General features: G+C 41.2%; 1 protein-coding gene across 1 annotated transcript; it reads right to left on the bottom strand.

The window, feature by feature from the left end:
* Positions 1-770: 770 nt before the first annotated feature.
* On the bottom strand, positions 771-22,898 carry LOC146062569 (T-box transcription factor T-like). The gene is made up of 8 exons (XM_083174669.1): positions 22,669-22,898; positions 20,084-20,348; positions 17,428-17,562; positions 4,579-4,640; positions 4,316-4,377; positions 4,028-4,204; positions 2,969-3,101; positions 771-1,120 (listed from the first exon to the last, which is right to left on the bottom strand). Exons 1-8 carry the CDS (start codon positions 22,872-22,874, stop codon positions 856-858), a joined length of 1,305 nt encoding a protein of 434 aa, XP_083030795.1. The 5' UTR covers positions 22,875-22,898; the 3' UTR covers positions 771-855.
* Positions 22,899-23,026: the final 128 nt, after the last annotated feature.

Here is a 23,026-nt window from a genome sequence, read left to right as displayed (position 1 = left end):
GGGCTGCTTGTCGCAGGGCGGGCAGCTGGAACTAAGCCTCACAAAGCAGTCCTTGACCTGGCCACTTCCATAAAACCGGGGACACACCCCATCTCTCCCCCCAAACACCTGTCAATCATGCAGGGGTGATCACATTTTTGCTATGGGATCTCATGGACTGTCCTGCAAATGCACAGGACGGGTATTTCATATGCGCAGTCTTCCAATGATCGGAAACTACGTTGCGGATCATATAATCGATCCGTAGTGAATCAGGCCTAAGATTCATAAGCAGACACATGGCAAATTCATGCAAAATAATTAATATACAGTTTTATTCTTTATATAAAACAGATGATTCATAATTTTTCAGTTGGTATGTTCATTTTATAAATAATTAGTCATGTTATTATTAGCCTGGTAACTTGGCTTTATTTACATCAAGAAGCAGGAAAGAAAATGTGTTTTTTAAGTAAAAGACCTAAAGGATGTTTATTACCTGTTAATATATGTGTCGTTAGCCATATAACATGGGTACATTTACCTATGAATATGTGCTGTTCAATTCTATAAATAATTATTTGGGGAAGGAAGAATCGTGTTGCATCTTTTGTACACAATACATATCAAACATATTTTTTCAGAAACAAATTTTTCAGAAAATACATTTTTGTAAGTTATCTGCGACCTAAGTTTTTATATATATATATATATATATATATATATATATATATATATATATATATATATATATATATATAAAGAGATAAAATCCTTTTAAGCAGTTGCTTTAAAAGCTGATTGTCCCTTGAAGTTATTAAACATTGGCAAGTGCCAACAATCATTCCACAAGTGTCCTTACAAAACTGTCTTTTTTTATAACGATGGGGGTGTTACTGATGCCCATGATGGTGCCAGTCTATCATGTGCTGATACATCATATTGGTTGTCTTCTAGGTCTGTATTTCCACTTTCATATAAAGGAGATCCCATGGAGGGCGAGGGAACAATTTGATTGTATGGTGTATAATGAGCAGTAGAACTTCTTATGTATGGAGATCCCAAACCATTGGCAATCCCACCTGCTTGCGACAGTGGCGCAATAGTGCTGTTACTCACAGACCATAAACTGGGGTACTGGCTGGAAAACATAGTGAAAATAGTTATTTCTCTGCATGGATAATAAAAAGGAAATACTGTATACATAAAGACTGGTAACATGTTATATGGTTTTTATTTTGTATTTTACTTTTGATCAGTTTTCACATTTCTTAAGATTTAAACAGTAAAGATTTTTTTTAATAGCGCTAATATTAATATTGTGCAACAGCATCCAGGTTGTTTCTTTTAGTAGATTTAAAAAGTGGGGAAATCTATCTATCTATCTATCTATCTATCTATCTATCTATCTATCCATCCATCAACCACACAGAGGCAGTCAAACCTCTGAAAATGTATTTTCCAGACGTATGGTGGCATTTCTAATATGCACTAAGCTACGGAATGTTATGTATTCTGGAGTTTGGGCTCAGTAGGCAATGTTTATTAGAAGCCTGGCTTCTTTTAACAATGTTCTCTGAGGAGGATGCAACTGGGTCCCGCCCATTACCCAGGGCAGCCGAGAGGAATGCCGGGCCCCGGTAAAATTTTGGGGGTGTGGCCTAAGTGTGTGTGGTGTGGGCACCTCCCACACTTAGGCCACACCCCCAAAATGTTTAGAGGTGGGTAAAAGAAAACTCTAAAAACTGTAATCTCAGACGCAGCACACACCTACAGCATGTGCTGTGCTGACAGCAGGCTCAGCATGACGTCTCACGCTGTCTGTGAGACACTCATGCTGAGCCTGCTGTCAGAACAGCACATGCTGTAGAAGTGTGTGCTACTGGTGACACCCGGGAGGGGGAAGGGAGGGGTCGAACCAGGGCCCCTGCGGGGCCCCTTCAGCAAGCCTGGGCCCGGGTAATTAGTACCTGCTCCCCCCCTCTCTCGGCTCCCCTGCCATTACCCCCAAGGTTCATGCATCATCTGAAGCATGCACAGAATCTGGCTAATTTAGATGTGGTTGTAGTAGCCATCACTGATGCTTTTTTGGAAGCAGCAGTTATAACTCTTTATGCAAATGCAGCATCAGGCGTCTATTACATGTAGGTGCCTTCTGCTGCAGAAGTGATCCAATCTGCATCCTAGGATGCAGTATTATATCACTGCGACAACAATGATGGAGATTCTGGCTTCTTCCCTCCCCTAAAGGGCGGTGACACACCTCCATTTTCATAAATGATGGCTTTGACCACCCTATCCCTGCCCTCCCAATGACAGCAGACTGTCAATGACTGACATTATGATGCAGACCTGCTTCCTACATCATGCTCGTGCAGGACACCAGTATTTTGTTTATCAAGAAGCTTATCCTTCGGGCTCCGAATTAGCCCCAGGGTGCTTCCTATGAGTAAAGGGATGCTTAGTCATTCCTGCCCATAGAGAGAAATCTATACGGTGATGAGACAGAAATACAGAGTTGACATATTATCCAATTACCTGCGAAAAAACACCAGAGTAAAAGGCTGATGTTTTTCGTGATTTTTCCTGAAGTTCCTCCAATATCGTTTTTGGGCTATCCAATTTTTTTGCCAGAAGAAAATCAATATTTTGCAAGAAAACACATAGATTCCATGAAACTTGTGTGTTTTCACCATTGGTTTCACATGCCTGAGGGGCATTATTGGGGCTAATTAGATAACACTGAGTGAAGCAATTTACCTGCGGTCATTGATTGTGGGTAACTGAATCCTCCCTTATGCCCATAGGTTTCAATGCATAGTTACTAATGCTATATAATTGACATTGTCAGAACTATTTTAGCAGCGAACGACCACTACTTTCAGAACGGTTTTGAATCACCCCCTGCAATTGGGCCCTGTGGATCCCTTGTGGCGTCATATCAATAAAGGATAATAATAATGTATTACTCTGAAATGTTAATACATACCAAGAGTTAGATGGAGCTCCACTTGTGTGATTTAGTGACAGCATTCCAGTGTGTGTTTGCATCTGCAAACCAGGCCAGTGCTCATTTGACTGGAACACAGGAAGACATGCAGACGAATTCTCTGTGTAACTTGCTGTAAGAAATTAATATTAAACAGGTTAGAAAGTAGCCCTTTAGCAGCGCTGTCACTTTGTTTTCTAATTATTCCGTACTAAATACAGAACGTCAGCATACCTCCCTACTTTTCAGATACAAAAAGAGGGACAGCCATGAGCACCAAAGGTGCGCGACTGAAATGAAGGCTTAGCGGCAAGGGGGCATGTCCTACAAGTTGCATCATTCCTGCGAGGCCACGCCCCATTTTCACAGCTGTGGGGGCCTTACCAGTGGCTCTGTAAGCTGCTGACCAGCCTCCAGCCTCTTTGCTGCGGGAACCGACGCACAGCGTCTATTCACCAGATGACAGGGGGGACTCTCATTGCCCCCCATGCCACGCGACACTGCCAGCCCTAGGCAGGATGCTGGAACGTCCCTAAAAATCAGTTGGCAGGTATGCGTCAGTGTTTTCTTATGCTTTTGAAATATTATTATTTTTTTTTTATTAAAAAAATGATATTACCAACAAGAGCGTTGGATGAGGTAGAGATTAGAGACATTTCTGTACAAGTCTAGAATTAGTTTTTTTACTCTCTACAGCCATGTTTATTGTGTTGCCCCATGCTTTCATTACCGCAGGGCTAGGAGGATAGCCAAAAAGTTTGGGGCGGGCCTAGATACTGTACTGCGAGGGATGAGACCTTATCATGAAGACATGGCCATAAATGCAGGCAGATGAGACTGCAGCTGCTCAGTAGTAGAAACCTGCCTGGGCCCAGTGCAGACCAGCACACAGCAGTGGTGGAGGCTCCAACAAGTCTGCGTCCAGTTAGGCAGCACCAGTTCCCTCCATTACATACATGTAAGTAAATACAATTATTTTACCAATTTATATTTGAGAAAATACAAACAAAGGAATAAAAGTGTCTGGCATGCAATTATTGACAGTTTGCATTCACTTACGTGGAGAGTTGTTCCTGTGAGCATATGGGCTGGGGTAGGGTGATGCTCTGTGATTTCTCAGGTTAGTATATCTTTCACAGCCATGAGGTGATGGAAGGGATAATGGTGCTCCAAACTGAGAATGGTGATTGGCAGAAGAACACAGGGAACTAGATCCAGGAATCAGCCAGCTGCTCACTTACAAAGGAAGCATGATACAAGTTAGTTTCACATAAAAGTTACCAGATTTTTTTTGTTTTAATTAAGAAACTGCAATATTGACATTTGTTTGACAGTGTTCCTACTTACATTGTGTGTACCCAGATTGCTGATTGCTGTCTGCATCATCCATGAAGTCTTTGTGATCACTTCTGGTAAAAGCCAAAATAAAATTAATATTTTGTCTAAACATTTTTAAATAGTTCTTTACATTTGAGAGTTGCAATGAGAAACATACCAGCGATGTCTACATACGTTGATTGCAAATAGTAGCAAAGAACTCTGTGTAGTAAATATTATGTAAACATGGAAGAACAAAAGACAAATGTGAAAGTGCTTTACCATCCTCTTACCTTTCTTTTGCATCCAGGAAGGCCTTTGCGAATGGATTGTGTTTAATTTTAAGAGCGGTAATCTGAAACAAAATGGAAAAAATATTAATTTTTTTATACAATCATTAGTACAAATCAAACAAATATGACATTATGGACAGAATTCAATAACCCATGTTAGATTTCCGTGGGCTAATTGCTTCCCAATCCAATCCTATTAGCCCTGAAGCCAGGAGTTATTACGGTTTTTTTCAACTGCCTCAGCGAGTCAAAAAGGTAATCCACGATAAAGAGCGGATTAACAGCTGCTAGAGCCCTGTTAACATACAAATCCAGGAAGATATCTCCGATTCTAATAACACGCTAAGTTAACTGGTGTTAAAAAGTTAACTGGGAGAAAGATGGAGCACAACTAAATAGGCCTGGGGTTATATATATAACATTATATGGGCAAATTACTAAATTGTATCTGATTTCCCTTAAACTTCCCCGACAGTTTCCCAGGAAGGCTACATCCAATTTGACACATGATGTGCCAGTTTTTACATCCAATTTGCATCAGATGAATCTCATGTGATTTATCACTTGTGATACATTACATTAAATTTTTCTGATGCAAATTGGATGTACCATGATTTACCCTATTTTAAAATACCAATTCGCCTGGAATAGAAATACGAATGTAAATCGACCATAGTACATTTGGCTAGATACGGCTAGAAATGGCTATGAATATGCATATTCATAGCCATTTCTGCTTAGTACATTTCCCCATTGCCCCCCCCCCCCCCACACACACACACACACAAATCTAGACAAGCAAAGACTCTCATCAGCTGACACATCTTACGTTCTCTGCCACATTGTTATTCATTACCAAGCAATATAGTAGCCCACTTAAGCCAAAGAAGCAAAAATAAAAAAAAAATTTGACTTTGCAAAGTTTCTATGTTACTACTCCGTTAGCCACACAATATTCAGACAACCTAAAACTACAATAAGTGGTGGACACTACTACAAATGGGAGAGAGGAACCACCGCAGCTGCAATGTCCTGAGTCGAAAGTGAGTTGTTCTCTCTGTATACAGTACACTGAAATCAGGCTTGAGCTCCATTGCAGCATGGCGCCTGATTGCTTATGCGGCTCTCCATGGACTCCTGTGCAGTATGGCGCCTGATTGCTAATGCGGCTCTCCATGGACTCCTGTGTTTACATTTTTATAACACAGGAGCCCATGGAGAGCCGCACAGGCAATCAGGCGCCATACTCCGCCGGAGCTCAAGCCTGATTTCAGTGTACTGTATACAGAGAGAACAACTCACTTTTGATTTAGGAGATTGCAGCAGCGGTGGTTCCTCTCTCCCATCTCGCCTGCTTCTACCGGTGACGTCCTGTGGCTGCTGCTACTGCGGGGGGGGGGGGGGTCAGGAGGAGAAGAGTCCAGAGCTACACAATAGATATATCGGATCTGACCTATCATGGGTGCTTTAAAGCACCCATGATGTGTCAGAATCGAATATATCTCATGTTCAGCAGGTCCAACCCCCCTGATCCGGTCCGATGCTCACGGGACCACACATCGGATCGCATCAGATGTCACACACATGCAATGTTGCCCGATTTCACCTGATTTATCGGCCCAAAGTGCCGAAATCAGGTGAAATCGGCCCAAAATCGCATAATGTATGGGGGCCTTAAGTTTTGTTGATGAAGTGGGGAGAGATAGATAACCTGATTGGTTGGCACTTTATCTCTCTCCTCTTTATCAATTTTCAAGGCTTCGTACATTTGCCCCTACCTTTGTTCCGTCTAATTACATAGGGAAATATTTCTTAAACTGCGATCATTTAAAATGGGATCCCTGCAAAATGCCCCAACATTTATCATTAAGCACTGCACCAGATATACCCAATAACTACTGTCTTACCTCCATTTCCCACCAAAAAGCCCCCACAGAAAGGTTGGCCAGCTATGCTGTTGGATCTAACACTTGAACAATGGTGTGTACACATGGTGCTAGTACCGTGCGATGCGATCCCGACATGATCAGGTTGCAACGGGATCGCATGCAATCTGCATACAACTTTGACTATATAGTGCAGATCTGCAGTCATAGTCAATGCAGCCAAGACTTTCTGGTTGTGATACGTGAACAAGCATCGGGATCGCAAGGGTTAAAAACCCATGCGATCTGCATGCGATCCTGATGAGATTTTTACTATATAGTCAATGTGTACACACCATAACACCATCTGATGATTGTGTTTGGCCATACTAGGCTATGTGCTACTCTATATAATTATATAGATACACACACATGAATGGCGGCACTCAAGCACATAAAGGCAAATAAAGCGGGGTGTTGCAACATTTATAAAGCTTTAATATATCTTGATTAGAAAGGTTCTTAAAACTAAGAAGACACTTTTGATTTACGTTTGTGTATTTTCGTGGTGCTGTTTGTATATTACTTTTACCTATGGTGCAGGTGATTTAGCTGTACTGTATATCATGGGCACTGGATTTTGCTGATAATCACCGCAGGGAAGTGACAGTCATACTGCTCTCTCTCTACTCCTTCTCCCTTGGATTATGTGGAGGGAAGTCTTATGGTAAATGTTTTTAATTAATTTTATATAAGATTCTTATTACACCCCAAGAGCTGAGAAAGGGGCTCACTTTGATCCTGTGAGAGTATATTACAGAGCATAGTAATAAATGCCTCTCTCAGGGGAAACTACATAAATATTGTTATGGAGATATTTCTATCCCAGTTTAGCTTGTGTACTAAGAGACCAGCGCACACATGTGGATTTTCAAATGTAGGTGAGAATTTAGAGGTGTAGCTCATAAACTGCACCATGAAAATGAAAAACAGTGAGTAATGGCATGCCTAGGGCTTCTGTGTGTTCTGATCTTCCCAGACATAGAACAGCCCCCCTCCCCCTCTCCCCGAATCCTTCACACACATTTTCCCATACACCCAAATAACAGCATAATGGGAATAGGTTACTAGAACTCATTCAGTATATTTACAGGTAAATACAATGGAACTGATTGAATTCAACTTGGCAGGAGATAATCTTATTCTTGGGCATATACTTCAATGCTTGGAGAGAGAAAAAGTATCAACCAATTAGCTCCTGCCATGTTACAGGCTGTGTTTCCAAAATGGCATAAGCTGATTGGTTGTTACTCTCTCCATTATATTACTCTCCATGCATATGCCCCTTTGTGTGCACAGAAAATAAATGTGTATATCTGGACAAATACAAAGTAGTACAAATCTTTGGACTGCCCTGCCTCGATCAGCTCATTGTAGATGCACTAGCCTAGGCTTATTGAATAAGATGAAGACAGATACATTTGTTTATTCAGCAAACTCTGCCTAGCCCACAAACCCATCATTATGCCCTCTTTGAATTTTGATTAACATGCATTCTGTGTCACAGGCCAGTTATGAATTTTCCATGGCAGGGGGAGAAACAACAGAACTCTGGGTCTGATTCATATTTGTAGGTAAAGCAAAAAATTAAGCAACTGGACAAAAGCATTTTCAGTACAGTTAGGGCAGATGTAACATGTGTAGGGAAATTTAGATTTGGGTAGGGGGGTGCCGGAAGACGTCCCAACAGTCGGGATTCCGATGGTAAGTATACCAACATCGGACTACTGACTGTTTCAATGCCCAACAGTGGGGTTCCCGACTGACAGGGGCTATCTCCCTCACGGGGGGTTCAGAGAGCCACCGAGACCACAGCGTGGCGAGCGCAGCAAACTCGCAAGGGGCTTCTTTGCGCTCACCCCCCGTCGGAGTTCCAGTGGTCCGGATTCTGATGTTGGTATACTGACCGTCGGAATCCCGATTGTCAGGCCGGTATACCACACCCAGGGTGCCCAAACTGAAATCTAAACTGCAGTGCAAATATAAAGCTGTATAACATTTGTGGGCTGCATTCAAAAGCTGCCAGTATTTGCCCTGTACAGAAAAAAAACATAAATGTATTTTCTCCCCTTTCATGGCAACATGGAAAGTTCCAGACTTCCAGATGCAAACTTACTTGCTTTTTTTGCTTTACTTATACCTCTTTCAGACCACACTCTAGACCAGTGGTCAGGGAACTCGGTCCTCATTACCCCACACAGTGCATGTTTTGCAGGTCTCCTCACAGAATCACAAGGGAAATAATTAACTCCACCTGCGGACCTTATAAAATGTGTCTGTGAGTAATTAGTACACCTGTGCACCTGCTGGGTTACCAGCAAAACATGCACTGTGTAGGGTAATGAGGACCGAGTTCCCTGACCACTGCTCTAGACCCTGGTTATTGCCGTGTCTTTGCGGCCACCAAACAGGTCAAGGTGTGGGCTTAAAAGGGCCACCTCGGGCCGAACAACACTGGAGTTCAACCCTGATAATGACCAGGGTTGAACACGGCTCTGACCCGTGTCAAGTGCATTGTGAACGGGTGCCTGGGTCGAGCGACCCGGGTCCCGTTCACAATATGGAGGAGGCAGCACTATCAGCTCCAAGTGCTGCCTCCTCCCAAGCCCCCAGTGACATGCTGCCTCTCATGCTCTGCCCCGCGTGACATCACTGACATAGCAATAAGCCGGGTCGGTGTTGGAGCTTTCAGACCGCATATGCTGTGTCGCTATGGGGATGGGACCAGTGTCCTAATCCCGGATGCGACCCTGCATTTGCGGTCTGAAAATGGTATTACAAACATGAATCAGGCCCTGTCAATTTTGGATTGCCCATACTCAGTTCGGGAATATTCACAGCATGAAAAGATGCACATTGTCCTCTGCTACACAGCATAGGCCCCAAAGTGTGACATTTAAATGTGTCTTGGAATTATGTTATTTAAAGTTACGGCAGATCTAAGAAATTTTTGATTCTGACATTTTCCCAATATGCCTTGCAGTTCTATGGCTAGGTAAATGAGGTTGAAGCATATGTAACTATACAGAAACACATCTCTTTAACCCCTTCATGACAGAGCCAGTTTGTGCCTTCATGACAGAGCCCTTTTTTTCAAATCTGACATGTCTCACTTAAGTGGGGATAACTTTTTTTTGCTTTTACTTATCCCAGTGATTTTGAGATTGTTTTTTCGTGACACATTGTACTTCAAGTTAGTGGTAAATTTTGGTCGATACAGTCTGTGTTTTTTTGTGAAAAATACCAAAATATCGTGAAAAAATGGAAAATTTAGCAATATGCAAAATGTCACATTTTCTGCTTGTGAGACAAATAATCATACCACTCAAAATAGTTAATAACTAACAAAGACCATATGTCTACTTTATGTAGCAATCATTATTTCAACTTCCTTTTCATTTTTTTGGACACTAGGAGGCTTCAAATATGACTAGCAAATTCTCAAATTTTCAAGAAAATTTCAAACACTGATTTTTTTAGGGACCAGTTCAGTTCTGATGTGACTTTGAGGGACTTGTATGTGAGACACCCCCATAAATGATGCCATTTCAAAAACTGCACCCCTCACAGTATTCAAAACAGCAGTTTGGAAGTTTGTTAACCCTTTAGGTGTTTCACAGGAATTAAAACAAAGTGTAGGTGAAATTTCAAAATTTCTTTTTTTTTGCAGAGTTTCAATTTTAATACATTTTTCTAACGAATACAGTAGATTTTACTAGAGAAATGTGACTAAAAATTGATTCCCCCAATTCTTTTGTTTTCAAAAATATCCTATATGTGGCCCTAGTGTGCACGTTGACCAAACCACAGGCTTCATAATAGAAGGAGCACCTACTTGATTTTGGAGCCTCCTTTTTATGAGATTTTTTTTTAGGCACCATGTAGGTTTCTAGGCACCATAAGTGCTAAAAGTTAGGAACCTCCCCCACAAGTCACCCCATTTTGCAATCTACACCCCTCAGGGAATTCATCTAGGGGTATAGTGTACATTTCAAACCCCCAGGGGTTTCACCAATTTTGGTACAACTGGGATGTGAAAATGGAAAATTACATTTTTTTACACAAACATGCAGTTCTGGCTCAAAATTTTTCATTTTCACAAGGAATGAAGGAGACAAAGCACCCCAAAATCTGTGCCCCAATTTCTCCCGAGTACGGCAATGCCTCACATGTGACCAAAAAATACCAGTTGGGCGCATGGCAGGACTCAGAAGGGAAGGAGTGATTTTTGGATTTGGCAGCACAGATTTTGGTGGAATGAATGGTGGGTGCCATGTTGCATTAGCAAGACTCCCAAAGCACCAATACAGTGGAACCCCCCCACAAGTCACCCCATTTTGCAAAGTACACCCCTCAGGGAATTCATCTAGGGGTATAGTGTACATTTCAAACCCCCAGGGGTTTCACCAATTTTGATACAACTGGGCAGTGAAAATGAAAAATTACATTTTTTTACACAAAAATGCAGTTCTGGCTCAAAATTTTTCATTTTCACAAGGAATGAAGGAGACAAAGCACCCCAAAATCTGTGCCCCAATTTCTCCCGAGTACGGCAATGCCTCACATGTGACCAAAAAATACCAGTTGGGCGCATGGCAGGACTCAGAAGGGAAGGAGTGATTTTTGGATTTTGCAGCACAGATTTTGGTGGAATAAATGGTGGGTGCTATGTTGCACCAATACAGTGGAACCCCCCCACAAGTCACCCCATTTTGCAAAGTACACCCCTCAGGGAATTCATCTAGGGGTATAGTGTACATTTCAAACCCCCAGGGGTTTCACCAATTTTGATACAACTGGGCAGTGAAAATGAAAAATTACATTTTTTTACACAAAAATGCAGTTCTGGCTCAAAATTTTTCATTTTCACAAGGAATGAAGGAGACAAAGCACCCCAAAATCTGTGCCCCAATTTCTCCCGAGTACGGCAATGCCTCACATGTGACCAAAAAATACCAGTTGGGCGCATGGCAGGACTCAGAAGGGAAGGAGTGATTTTTGGATTTGGCAGCACAGATTTTGGTGGAATGAATAGTGGGTGCCATGTTGCATTAGCAAGACTCCCAAAGCACCAATACAGTGGAACCCCCCCACAAGTCACCCCATTTTGCAAAGTACACCCCTCAGGGAATTCATCTAGGGGTATAGTGTACATTTCAAACCCCCAGGGGTTTCACCAATTTTGATACAACTGGGCAGTGAAAATGAAAAATTACATTTTTTTACACAAAAATGCAGTTCTGGCTCAAAATTTTTCATTTTCACAAGGAATGAAGGAGACAAAGCACCCCAAAATCTGTGCCCCAATTTCTCCCGAGTACGGCAATGCCTCACATGTGACCAAAAAATACCAGTTGGGCGCATGGCAGGACTCAGAAGGGAAGGAGTGATTTTTGGATTTGGCAGCACAGATTTTGGTGGAATGAATGGTGGGTGCCATGTTGCATTATCAAGACTCCCAAAGCACCAATACAGTGGAACCCCCCCACAAGTCACCCCATTTTGCAAAGTACACCCCTCAGGGAATTCATCTAGGGGTATAGTGTACATTTCAAACCCCCAGGGGTTTCACCAATTTTGGTACAACTGGGCAGTGAAAATGAAAAATTACATTTTTTTACACAAAAATGCAGTTCTGGCTCAAAATTTTTCATTTTCACAAGGAATGAAGGAGACAAAGCACCCCAAAATCTGTGCCCCAATTTCTCCCGAGTACGGCAATGCCTCACATGTGACCAAAAAATACCAGTTGGGCGCATGGCAGGACTCAGAAGGGAAGGAGTGATTTTTGGATTTTGCAGCACAGATTTTGGTGGAATACATGGTGGGTGCTATGTTGCACCAATACAGTGGAACCCCCCCACAAGTCACCCCATTTTGCAAAGTACACCCCTCAGGGAATTCATCTAGGGGTATAGTGTACATTTCAAACCCCCAGGGGTTTCACCAATTTTGATACAACTGGGCAGTGAAAATGAAAAATTACATTTTTTTACACAAAAATGCAGTTCTGGCTCAAAATTTTTCATTTTCACAAGGAATGAAGGAGACAAAGCACCACAAAATCTGTGCCCCCATTTCTCCCGAGTACGGCAATGCCTCACATGTGACCAAAAAATACCAGTGGGGCGCATAGCAGGACTCAGAAGGGAAGGAGTGATTTTTGGATTTGGCAGCACAGATTTTGGTGGAATGAATGGTGGGTGCTATGTTGCATTGCCAATACAGTGGAACCCCCCCACAAGTGACCCCATTTTGCAAACTACACCCCTCAGGGAATTCATCTAGGGGTATAGTGTACATTTCAAACCCCCAGGGGTTTCACCAATTTTGGTACAACTGGGCTGTGAAAATGAAAAATTAAATTTTTTTACACAAAAATGTACTTCTGGCTCAAAATTTTTCATTTTCACAAGGAATGAAGGAGACAAAGCACCCCAAAATCTGTGCCCCCATTTCTCCCGAGTACGGCAATGCCTCACATGTGACCAAAAAATACCAGTGGGGCGCATAGCAGGACTCAGAAGGGAAGGAGTGATTTTTGGATTTGGCAGCACAGATTTTGGTGGAATGAATGGTGGGTGCTATGTTGCATTGCCAATACAGTGGAACCCCCCCACAAGTGACCCCATTTTGCAAAGTACACCCCTCAGGGAATTCATCTAGGGGTATAGTGTACATTTCAAACCCCCAGGGGTTTCACCAATTTTGGTACAACTGGGCTGTGAAAATGAAAAATTACATTTTTTTACACAAAAATGTACTTCTGGCTCAAAATTTTTCATTTTCACAAGGAATGAAGGAGACAAAGCACCCCAAAATATGTGCCCCCATTTCTCCAGAGTACGGCAATGCCTCACATGAGAACAAAAAATACCAGTTGGGTGCATGGCAGGACTCAGAAGGGAAGGAGTAATTTTTGGATTTTGCAGCTCAGATTCTGGTGGAATGAATGGTGGGTGCTATGTGGCATTAGCAAGACCCCCGATGGACGGTGAAATGATGAACCTAATAATCCATCGATGTGTGGTATATTTTGAAACACTCCTTTATACATAGGCCGGGTTTGTCGGGGCAAGTTTCACAGTGGAAAATAGTTTCCTTTCTTATTCCCTTTTTATAGCAAACTTTGCACCTTTTTTGTGTCCTGCCCTTTCTTGCAGTGGAGGGGATTTCGTTGGGAAAATGCTGCCCTGGTACAATACGGGGGCCAGTACTAGAAGTACTGGGGCCCTCTGCCTGCTGGTTCCCAAATATTAGGCCCTTTATGACTTCCTCTTGAAAGTGCATAAATGTCCCCCTCTGGCCGGTAGAACGGAATAGCACGTAAGCGTTATACAGTGCCATCTGGATGATATACACAGCCAGCTTCTTGTACCAGATATTTGTTTTCCGCAGGGCACTGTACGGCTTCAGTACCTGATCTGAAAGATCCACTCCGCCCATGTACTTATTGTAATCTAGGATACAATTTGGTTTTGAGGTGTGGGTACTGGTACCTCGTACAGGGATGGAGGTGGTACTGTCTCCATGAATTGTTGTCAGTATAAGGACATCCCTCTTGTCCTTATATTTGACCAACAACATATTTTCGGTGCATATTCCCCTGCTTTCACCCCTTCTCATTACTTGGGCAATGTGCGTTTTGGGGAGGCCTCTTTGGTTCTTGCGCACAGTACCGCAAGCTGCTGTACCTCTTGAACCAAGGGCCTTAAACAGGGGGATGCTGGTGTAAAAGTTATCCACATAGAGGTGATAACCCTTATCCAGGAAGGGGTGCATTAAATCCCAGACAATTTTGCCACTAACACCTACGAGGGAGGGGGGGCATTCTGGCGGTTCAATTCTTGAATCCTTCCCTTCATATACCCTAAACTTGTGGGTGTACCCTGTGGTGCTTTCACACAGCTTATACATTTTTATGCCATACCTTGCCCTCTTACTGGGAAGGTACTGGCGGAATTTAACCCTTCCTTTAAAATGTATAAGGGACTCGTCGATGCTAATACATTTATCAGGGATGTACAGCTCTGCAAATTTGGCACTGAAATGATCAATGACCGGCCTGACTTTGAATAGCCTGTCAAAGGTGGGATCATCTCTGGGTGGGCACTGTGCATTATCGGTGTAATGTATAAATTTATGGATTGCCTCAAAACGAGTCCGAGTCATGGCCATACGGTAAAATGGGGTGCTGTACAGAACATCTGTACTCCAATATTGCCTAATTTGTGGCTTTTTTACTATGCCCATATGAAACACCAGACCCCAAAACGTCATCATCTCTACTGCATCTACAGGGGTCCACCTAGCAAATGATGACGTGGGGTTTTGAGCAATAAACTGCTGGGCATATAAATTAGTTTGGTCCACCATTAAATTTATAAAATCATCAGAGAAAAATAATTTGAAAAAGTCAATTTCTCTGAGACCTGTGGAATCAAATTGGATTCCTGGCATGGCCAAAAACTCAGGAACCTGGGGCTCAAAATTGTCTGGTGGTGGGGTCCATACGAGATCAATTATTGGGGGGGGGGGTCTCAGCTGCTCTACGGGGGCATCTTTGAGGGGGTCCCTCATCACCAGAGGAGGAAGAGGAGCTTAAGACGAATCCTTCAAATTCCCCGCTTGCCTCACTGGCTGTGTCAGAATCAGAAGCAAGCATGGCATATGCCTCCTCCACTGAATACATTCTTCTGGATGACTGGGATGACATTTGGGATGACATTTGGGATGACATTTTTATTTTTGTGTTACTGGTAGTGAAATGTTTCAACACGTGTATAGTGTAGGGGGGGGGTACAAACTTTATTTCAACCCGGGGGGTATGTAGTGTGTTGTGTGTATGTAGTGCAGAAAAAAAAAATACTTTATACAAAAAAAAAAAATTGAAGGGGTTAAAAAAAAAAAAATTGAAGGGGTTAAAAAAAAAAAAAATTGAAGGGGTTAAAAAAACAAAAAAAAAGGTCCTGCGCCAAAAATTTAGCACAGATGTTGGTCAGTAACGTCTGTCACTGAACAGCGCTCAAAGGCAACAGGAATTTGATAAAAAAAAAAAAAATAGATCAACCCTGTGCCGAAAAAGCTGATCAGTGATGTACGTCACTGATCAGCGCACAGTGGCCACAGGACACCCACAAAATCACAGTGTGTGTAAAAAAAAAATTAAAAAAAGACCACACAGCACCCACAAAAAAAAAAAAAAGGTGATCAGTGATGCGACACTGATTACCAGTGAGGGGCAGCAGGTGCACAACCTTTGGTGCAACTGGCAGCAACTGACAGGTATATATAAAAAAAAAAAAACCTCTGCGCCCCCAAAAAGTTGCTGATCACCTCAGATATAGTGATCAGCACAAAAGGCGGGGGTAGCAGACACAAAATATACACTCTCTGTCACTATCTCTCTCTATCTCTCACTATCTATCACTATCTATCACTATCTATCACTATCTATCACTATCTATCACACTGCAGCAGCAGCACTGACAGTTATATGTATAAAAAAAAACCTGCACCCCCAAAAAGGGGGGGTAGCAGACTCAAAATATACACTCTCTATCACTCTCTGTCACTATCTCTCTCTATCTCTCTATCTCTCACTATCTATCACTATCTATCACTATGACACTGCAGCAGCAGCACTGACAGTTATATATATAGAAAAAAAACCTGCACCCCCAAAAAGGGGGGGTAGCAGACACAAATCTCTCTATCTCTCACTATCTATCACTATCTATCACTATCTCTCACTATCTATCACTATGACACTGCAGCAGCAGCGACAGTTATTTATATATAAAAAAACTCTGCACCCCCAAAAAGGGGGGGTAGCAGACACAAAATATAGCTCTCTCTGTCACTATCTCTCTATCTCTCTCTATCTCTCTCTCTCTATCTCTCTATCTCTCTATCACACTGCAGCAGCAGCAGGAAGTCTCAGGAAGTCAGATCCAGGAAGCGTCCAGCACGCTACAAGCAGTGATCAAGTGATCAGGTAAGGTATTTGCAAGGATCAGGTAAGTATGAGCAAGGATCAGGTCAGTATCACGGCAGATAGGCACGGTGACCGCTCTGCACGCTACTCCAGACCGGAATGGCGTCTGCAGCGCAGTCACCGGTAGTTTAAATGTCGCGCCTTGGCTGTGATTGGTCCGTGGGTCCCACGGACCAATCACAGCCTTGGGGGCAGGTGGGGTGAGGGTGGGGTGAGGTGTCATCGTCACCGATGACCCCCTCATGCCCCCTGACGCCCAGCGGTGATTGACACCTGTGTTACCAAGCGTCTGATTCGCTGGTAACACAGGAAAACGCTGTGAATGGCTGTTCACACTGAACAGCCAATCACAGCGATCGCCGACGGGGGGGCGGCATCGCAGCCCCCCCTGGGCATGCAGGGACATGTCTGCTGTCAGGGACAGCAGACATCGTCCCTCTGTCACTGCGTCTCGAGACGCAGTGACAGTTTAAAGTCATGACGTATATATACGTCATGTGTCGGGAAGTACTTCCCGGCCATGACGTATATATACGTCAAATGTCGTGAAGGGGTTAATAGAAAGTAAGAACAACAACAAAAATATCTAAATGTAGCTTAGAGGATAATAGCATTTGACTATAAAACATTCTAAATTCAGTGCTTACATTAACAACTTGCTAACTATTAACCAAATGAATGTTTATAGTGTAAAATGTATACAAAATGATTCAGTAGTTTTAAGGAGAGAGACTTTTGGTCCATGTCATGATATAAATGAATTGTTTGTGTGAATGACACCAGTGTAGATTTAATGAAAATAACAAGTCCCTTTTAAATTAATTATATTAATGTGGGCAAGTGGGGCAATACTATCTCATGCTAGTGAACATAAAACTGTGTGTACGATATACATTACAAAAAGAATAACTATAATGGGATTCATACCTCTTCATTCTGGTAAGCGGTCACAGCAATAAATTGGGTTTCCGGGAATGAATGACTTTTGATCATTTTCTGTGGTCCCCCAACACGTACTATATGGATCCTTGGTTCATACTTATGCAATGAATTCAACATAATCTAAAATTTGAAATAACTACATATAAATAACAACATAGTATTATTACACCAACATTTTTTTTAAAAAAAAGCACATTTATAAAGATGAAAGACTAAATCTTACATTTATATAAGCGTTTCTGATTGGCCACTGATGAATGAATTCTTAAAGCTGGCAAAATTACGTTAAAAATAGCAAAAAAAGAGAGTCCATAGTAGTTCAGAGTAATTGGCCAAAAGCAAATACAGGAAATAAAAGTCACTGTTATGTGAAAATATAAAAGTCTAGTACTATAGAAATATGACATTTTGTTTCTCTCTCTGTACATACTGTTACTAGTTTTGACTTTTTCTACACAGATTTGAATATTGCACTAACACACACATCCTACAGTATATAATGCCCTGATTTGTTGATTTTACACCTATTTATAGTGTCATGTCTATATGGCTAAATAACAGGAATATTGGTTGTATAATTCTAAATTAAAAAAGATTAAAGCTTTTCTAACAAAAATATTTTTAGGATAGTGCTCTGCTTTGCTAGCAAACTGGGTATAGTTGTAATTCTAATTCATAAGCATTAGATTAAGGAAGAACAAGCAAATAATATAAAATAAATATAACAAACAAATACTCTACCCTATTCCTGAACTCTTTTCATAGTTTTACATACTTAGCACAATTTGTATATAATATATATATATATATATATTTGTGATGTGTTTTGCATATATATATATATATATATATATATATATATATATATATATATATATATATATATATAATGTATATATATTTTTTTTTGGGGGGGGGGGGATTACTTGTATTTATTATTATTATTATTATTATTATTATTATTATTATTCAAATAAGCTGCAGGCTATGTGTCCTTGTTATAAATTATCTTCATGGTGATACCTATATACTATTATTATCCAGAACTATTATTGTATGGGCAGCTGTACCCAGTTTATTGTATTCTCGCATCGCATACATATGACAAACTTTTCATTTATTGTATCATTTAATTTAATATAGCGCATTGTGAGTTTGTTCTTTACCTGATTATATATTAAGTAAGGAAATATCTAGAGCACTAATCTGACACTGCAGTTCATCTCCCATATAATTAGTATTTATATGCCCATTGCATGGATGTATTAGCAAGCCTTTGCATTGGAGACCTAATTCAATTATCTCATGCATTTAACAGCACCTTTCTGATTTGCATGAAAATCTCTGGTGTCACCTGACATAAGCAGGATTTCCATGCAATAGTGTAGAGTGTCTGCATTTAGCTCAAAGCACTCACAGTATTTGGTAAAACTGTTTGATGTCTGTGTTTATGGAAATACTACCAGTATACAGGCAGTCACAGCGCCAGGAAATCATTTTATAAACATCACAGGGAATTCTTGTTACATTTTAGTGATTTCCTCATTTTCACTGAATTGTTGTACTAGAGAAGCAATGTTGTATACAGCATTGTATATATATATATATATATATATATATATATATATATATAAAATGTATGTATCAGGCAACACTCAATTTCTTTAGTAAAAACTCATGCAAACTCTATTTGAAAAAGTTATTCCAACATGTTCAGGACCTTGTGCCGATCCTCATGGATCCACAACTATATATACTATATATATATATATATATATATATATATATATATATATATATATATATATATGATGAAGAAGTAATAAAAGCACATCCCCAGCACCCAGCTACACATATTTATTTACGTTTGTAAGCCCTATGGATAATTTTGTTGCATTGTAGACTGTTTTTTATTCCTAGAATGTTTTCAAATCTATAAAGACAATATTAAAGTATGTATTCTTTCTTCTAATTCAGTTTAACTACATACAATTAAAATATGTCATTACCTTAAGTTCAATCTTAGGAAAACTATAGGTAAGTTTATGCAGGGCCGGCGCCACCACTAGGCATTTGCGTACGGCACCGGCACCTGGAGGGCGGCAGTTCGCCCCTCACCCCCAGTGATCTGTGTAAAAAAATTGCTGCCCCGGCGTCCCTGCAGTGCTGGGGCGGTCAGGGGTGTCCGTGCTGTAGGGGTACCTGCGGCGCCGTCATGTGTATAAAGCTGGCTGCGGCCGGCGGGGTCCCTGTAGTGAATAGCAAATAACTAGCGCTATGCGCGCGGCGGCGCCGGAAGCACTAGTTATTTGCTATTCACTACAGGGACCCCGCCGGCCACAGGCAGCTTTATACACATGACGGCGCCGCAGGTACCCCTACGGCACGGACACCCCTGACCGCCCCAGCACTGCAGGGACGCCGGGGCAGCAATTTTTTTTACACAGGTACCACCCCTCCCTCCCCCGGCACCGGGGCGCCCCCACCCCGACTCGCCTGGGGCTCTCCGGTGCCTTGCACCGGCCCTGAGTTTATGTAATATGTAAATACATCGATTTGCAATTGTTTTTGGTGTAATAATATACTATGTATGCCTAGGTAGGTATATCTGTATGTAAAAATGCAAGATAGAAAATATTACCTGTCCTTCCCCATTCATTTTATTTGTGAGCTTGACCTTGCTGAAGGAAACAGGGGCTTTCATCCAATGGGCTCCAAAGTTGGGGGAGTCTGGGTGAATATAAACACAGCTCGGAGCCTGAGGCTCAGGTTTACCTCCTGGTACCCACTCTCCATTCACGTACTTCCAGCGATTGTTATCAGCTGTTACAAAATCCATCAAGAACGAGTACATCGCATTTGGGTCTAAGCCAGTGACACTTATTTTCAAAACAGGAAACATTCTCCTAAAGACAAAAAATTTAAAAACAAATATATATTATCTGTGGCAAAAATATAGCTTTACCCCTATATAACCTAAAACACTGTCTATAGTAATTGTATTATTTATTAATTACCAGTTTTTTATAAAGTGCAGCAAGTTCCATTGGACTTTACAATTGGAAATAGGGTTAAAAAAAACTGAGTAGATAGACAGGCAAAATGGTAGGAAAATATGTGTGTGTATATATATTGTTGAGCGGGATTGGCACTCCTTATAACAGTTTCTCAATCAGCGCTGGTGCCATCAAAAAGGTAATTACAGTTGTTTGAGTATGTTATTCAAGCTATGAGTGCCGCACCTACGTTGGATAAATAAATAAATATATATATATATATATATATATATATAGACGTTCAGCTTGGCACTCCCAAAACCAAAAACAACTGCTGTGGGTGCCTCCTGGCACAGTAGGATATGGATCAGTATAGGAATCATACAGCGGCACTCCACAGGCAAATTCAAAGGTGCTTTATAAGTGTCCCAACGTTTCGGGGGATGCACCTGTACACCTTGATAAAGGGGTATCCATCCCCCGAAACGTTGGGACACTTATAAAGCACCTTTGAATTTGCCTGTGGAGTGCCGCTGTATGATTCCTATACTGATCCATATATATATATATATATATATATATATATATATATATATATATATTATAGACATACTGTAATTTTCCTCCAGAATCATACAGGCTATTTATGGTTGTCACACTAATTAATGATAGTTATCACTGCATATGTATATGTATATGATTGGATGAAATTCAAGTGCAACATTTCACATTTAATTTAACAGTATTTAATACAAATCTAGCACTGAACGATTGTGTCCTCCTTTTGGAAAGATTTAAAAATACTTTCCATTTGAAATAAAGCAACATTTTATGTAACTTATGATACTGTGTATCCCCTTTAAGTTAATTTGTTATCACAGGTAAATATATGTGGACTGTTGTTTCAGCAAAGGACAACAATGTAAAAGGCAGCATAGATCCAAAATAAAAATGCAAATCATGGCACAGTGAGTATTTGGTGGTATCTTAAACACCCCCATAAAATGGGAATTGAAATGCACATGAGATGTTGCTATGGACAACAGATGAGAATCTACTTCTTGTTTATTTAACACCTTCTAGAACAGGGATGGGGAACGTTCAGCCTCCAGCTGTTGTGGAACTACACATCCCAGCATGCCTTGTTAAAGTTTTGCTATGTGGCCATGCTACAACTGTTCCAGGGCATTCTGGGATGTGTAGTTTGACAACAGCTAAAGGGCCGAAGGTTCCCTGTCCCTGTTCTAGAAGATAATAGATAGTATATGACTGGTTGCCTATAGCAACATTCCATGTGAAATAGAACTCTTATCTTAGTAAATTTCCCCCACCAGTGTTTTGTTCTCCCAACATGTCACTTTGAGAACCTAAAATACTGGTAATGTCTGCATTGTGTGCCTGCATGTATATCAGGCATTTAAAGACACTTTTGGGTAAATTTTCTTAAATGGAAGTGCTATTGAAGATGGGATGTTGCCAGTAGCAACCAGTCAGATTATACTTCTAATTTAGTTAGCACCAAATAGAATCTGATTGGTTGCACCCATGGAACCCCATTTTTGTAAACCTAACCCCTGAAAGTGTGGAGTGATCTGATTGGGCTGCAGGGAGTGATGTGAGTGGTTTTCTATTCTCTATACAGTGCTGTGTAATATGTGAGAGTATTGTACTCAGAACACCTTTTAATTCAATAGTGGTGTAAACAGTTCCTTTAATATGCTTGTTCATATAATCCCAGAAACCCAGGTACTTTGCCTATTTAAAAATAAATCTGGACTACTCAGTAATGAGATACAAACGATTTGATTTCTTCACATGAAAGTGTATTTGATAAAATACCTTCTAAAACCAAGAACCTCTAAATAAACATTTCCCTACACTCTTTTGAAACAACGTGAGTATCTGAAAATCTGTATTTGCACAAAACCTACAAAGATGACTTAACTTCAAGCAACTGATGCCAATGTATTTGGTTTTGCCAAAAGAACTGTTATAGCCTCCATCTAACAAGCACAATGTCACTATTGCCAAGGTAACCTATTTTCCATGTCATGGGCTCACCTGGATATTTAACGATACTACTATTTTCTCATCGTTTATGTATCTTACATTCCACACATTAAAATTTGGAAATAGTTAGAAGCATTTCCATGCAAGTGATTGCACACTGTAACCATCAGAGCCATGCAAGTGATGAGTGCAGTGAGTATGAAAGATATGAGACACTTACCTGCCATTTTTGGTGACAATCATTTCGTTTGTGAGCTCCTTGAATCGTATCCATAAATCAGTCTCATCCAGTGTAACTTTAAGTTCCCTTTCTGTGGGGTCACCTTTCTCACTGCCGGCCTGTAGCTCATTCTCTACAGCATTGAGTAGATGGTCCATTCTGCATGGCAAGCTCTTGCTGCAGCTCTCACTCCCACTGCCACTCATGACTAGATAAGTCAGGTTACTGTGTGGTGCAGTAGGCGACCTCATGCATTGAAGTCTGCTGAGGATCTAAGCACGCTGACGGGGATCCCACTTAGGACAACGATTGCCCGGCACGACTCGCCCTGATTGGTGGATCTGTCCTTTTGATCTTG

The sequence above is a fragment of the Crinia signifera genome, chromosome 3 (assembly GCF_055691185.1).
Source record: "Crinia signifera chromosome 3, ASM5569118v1, whole genome shotgun sequence".
Taxonomy (NCBI): Eukaryota; Metazoa; Chordata; class Amphibia; order Anura; family Myobatrachidae; genus Crinia; species Crinia signifera.
This window is presented reverse-complemented; position numbering and strand designations above follow the sequence as displayed.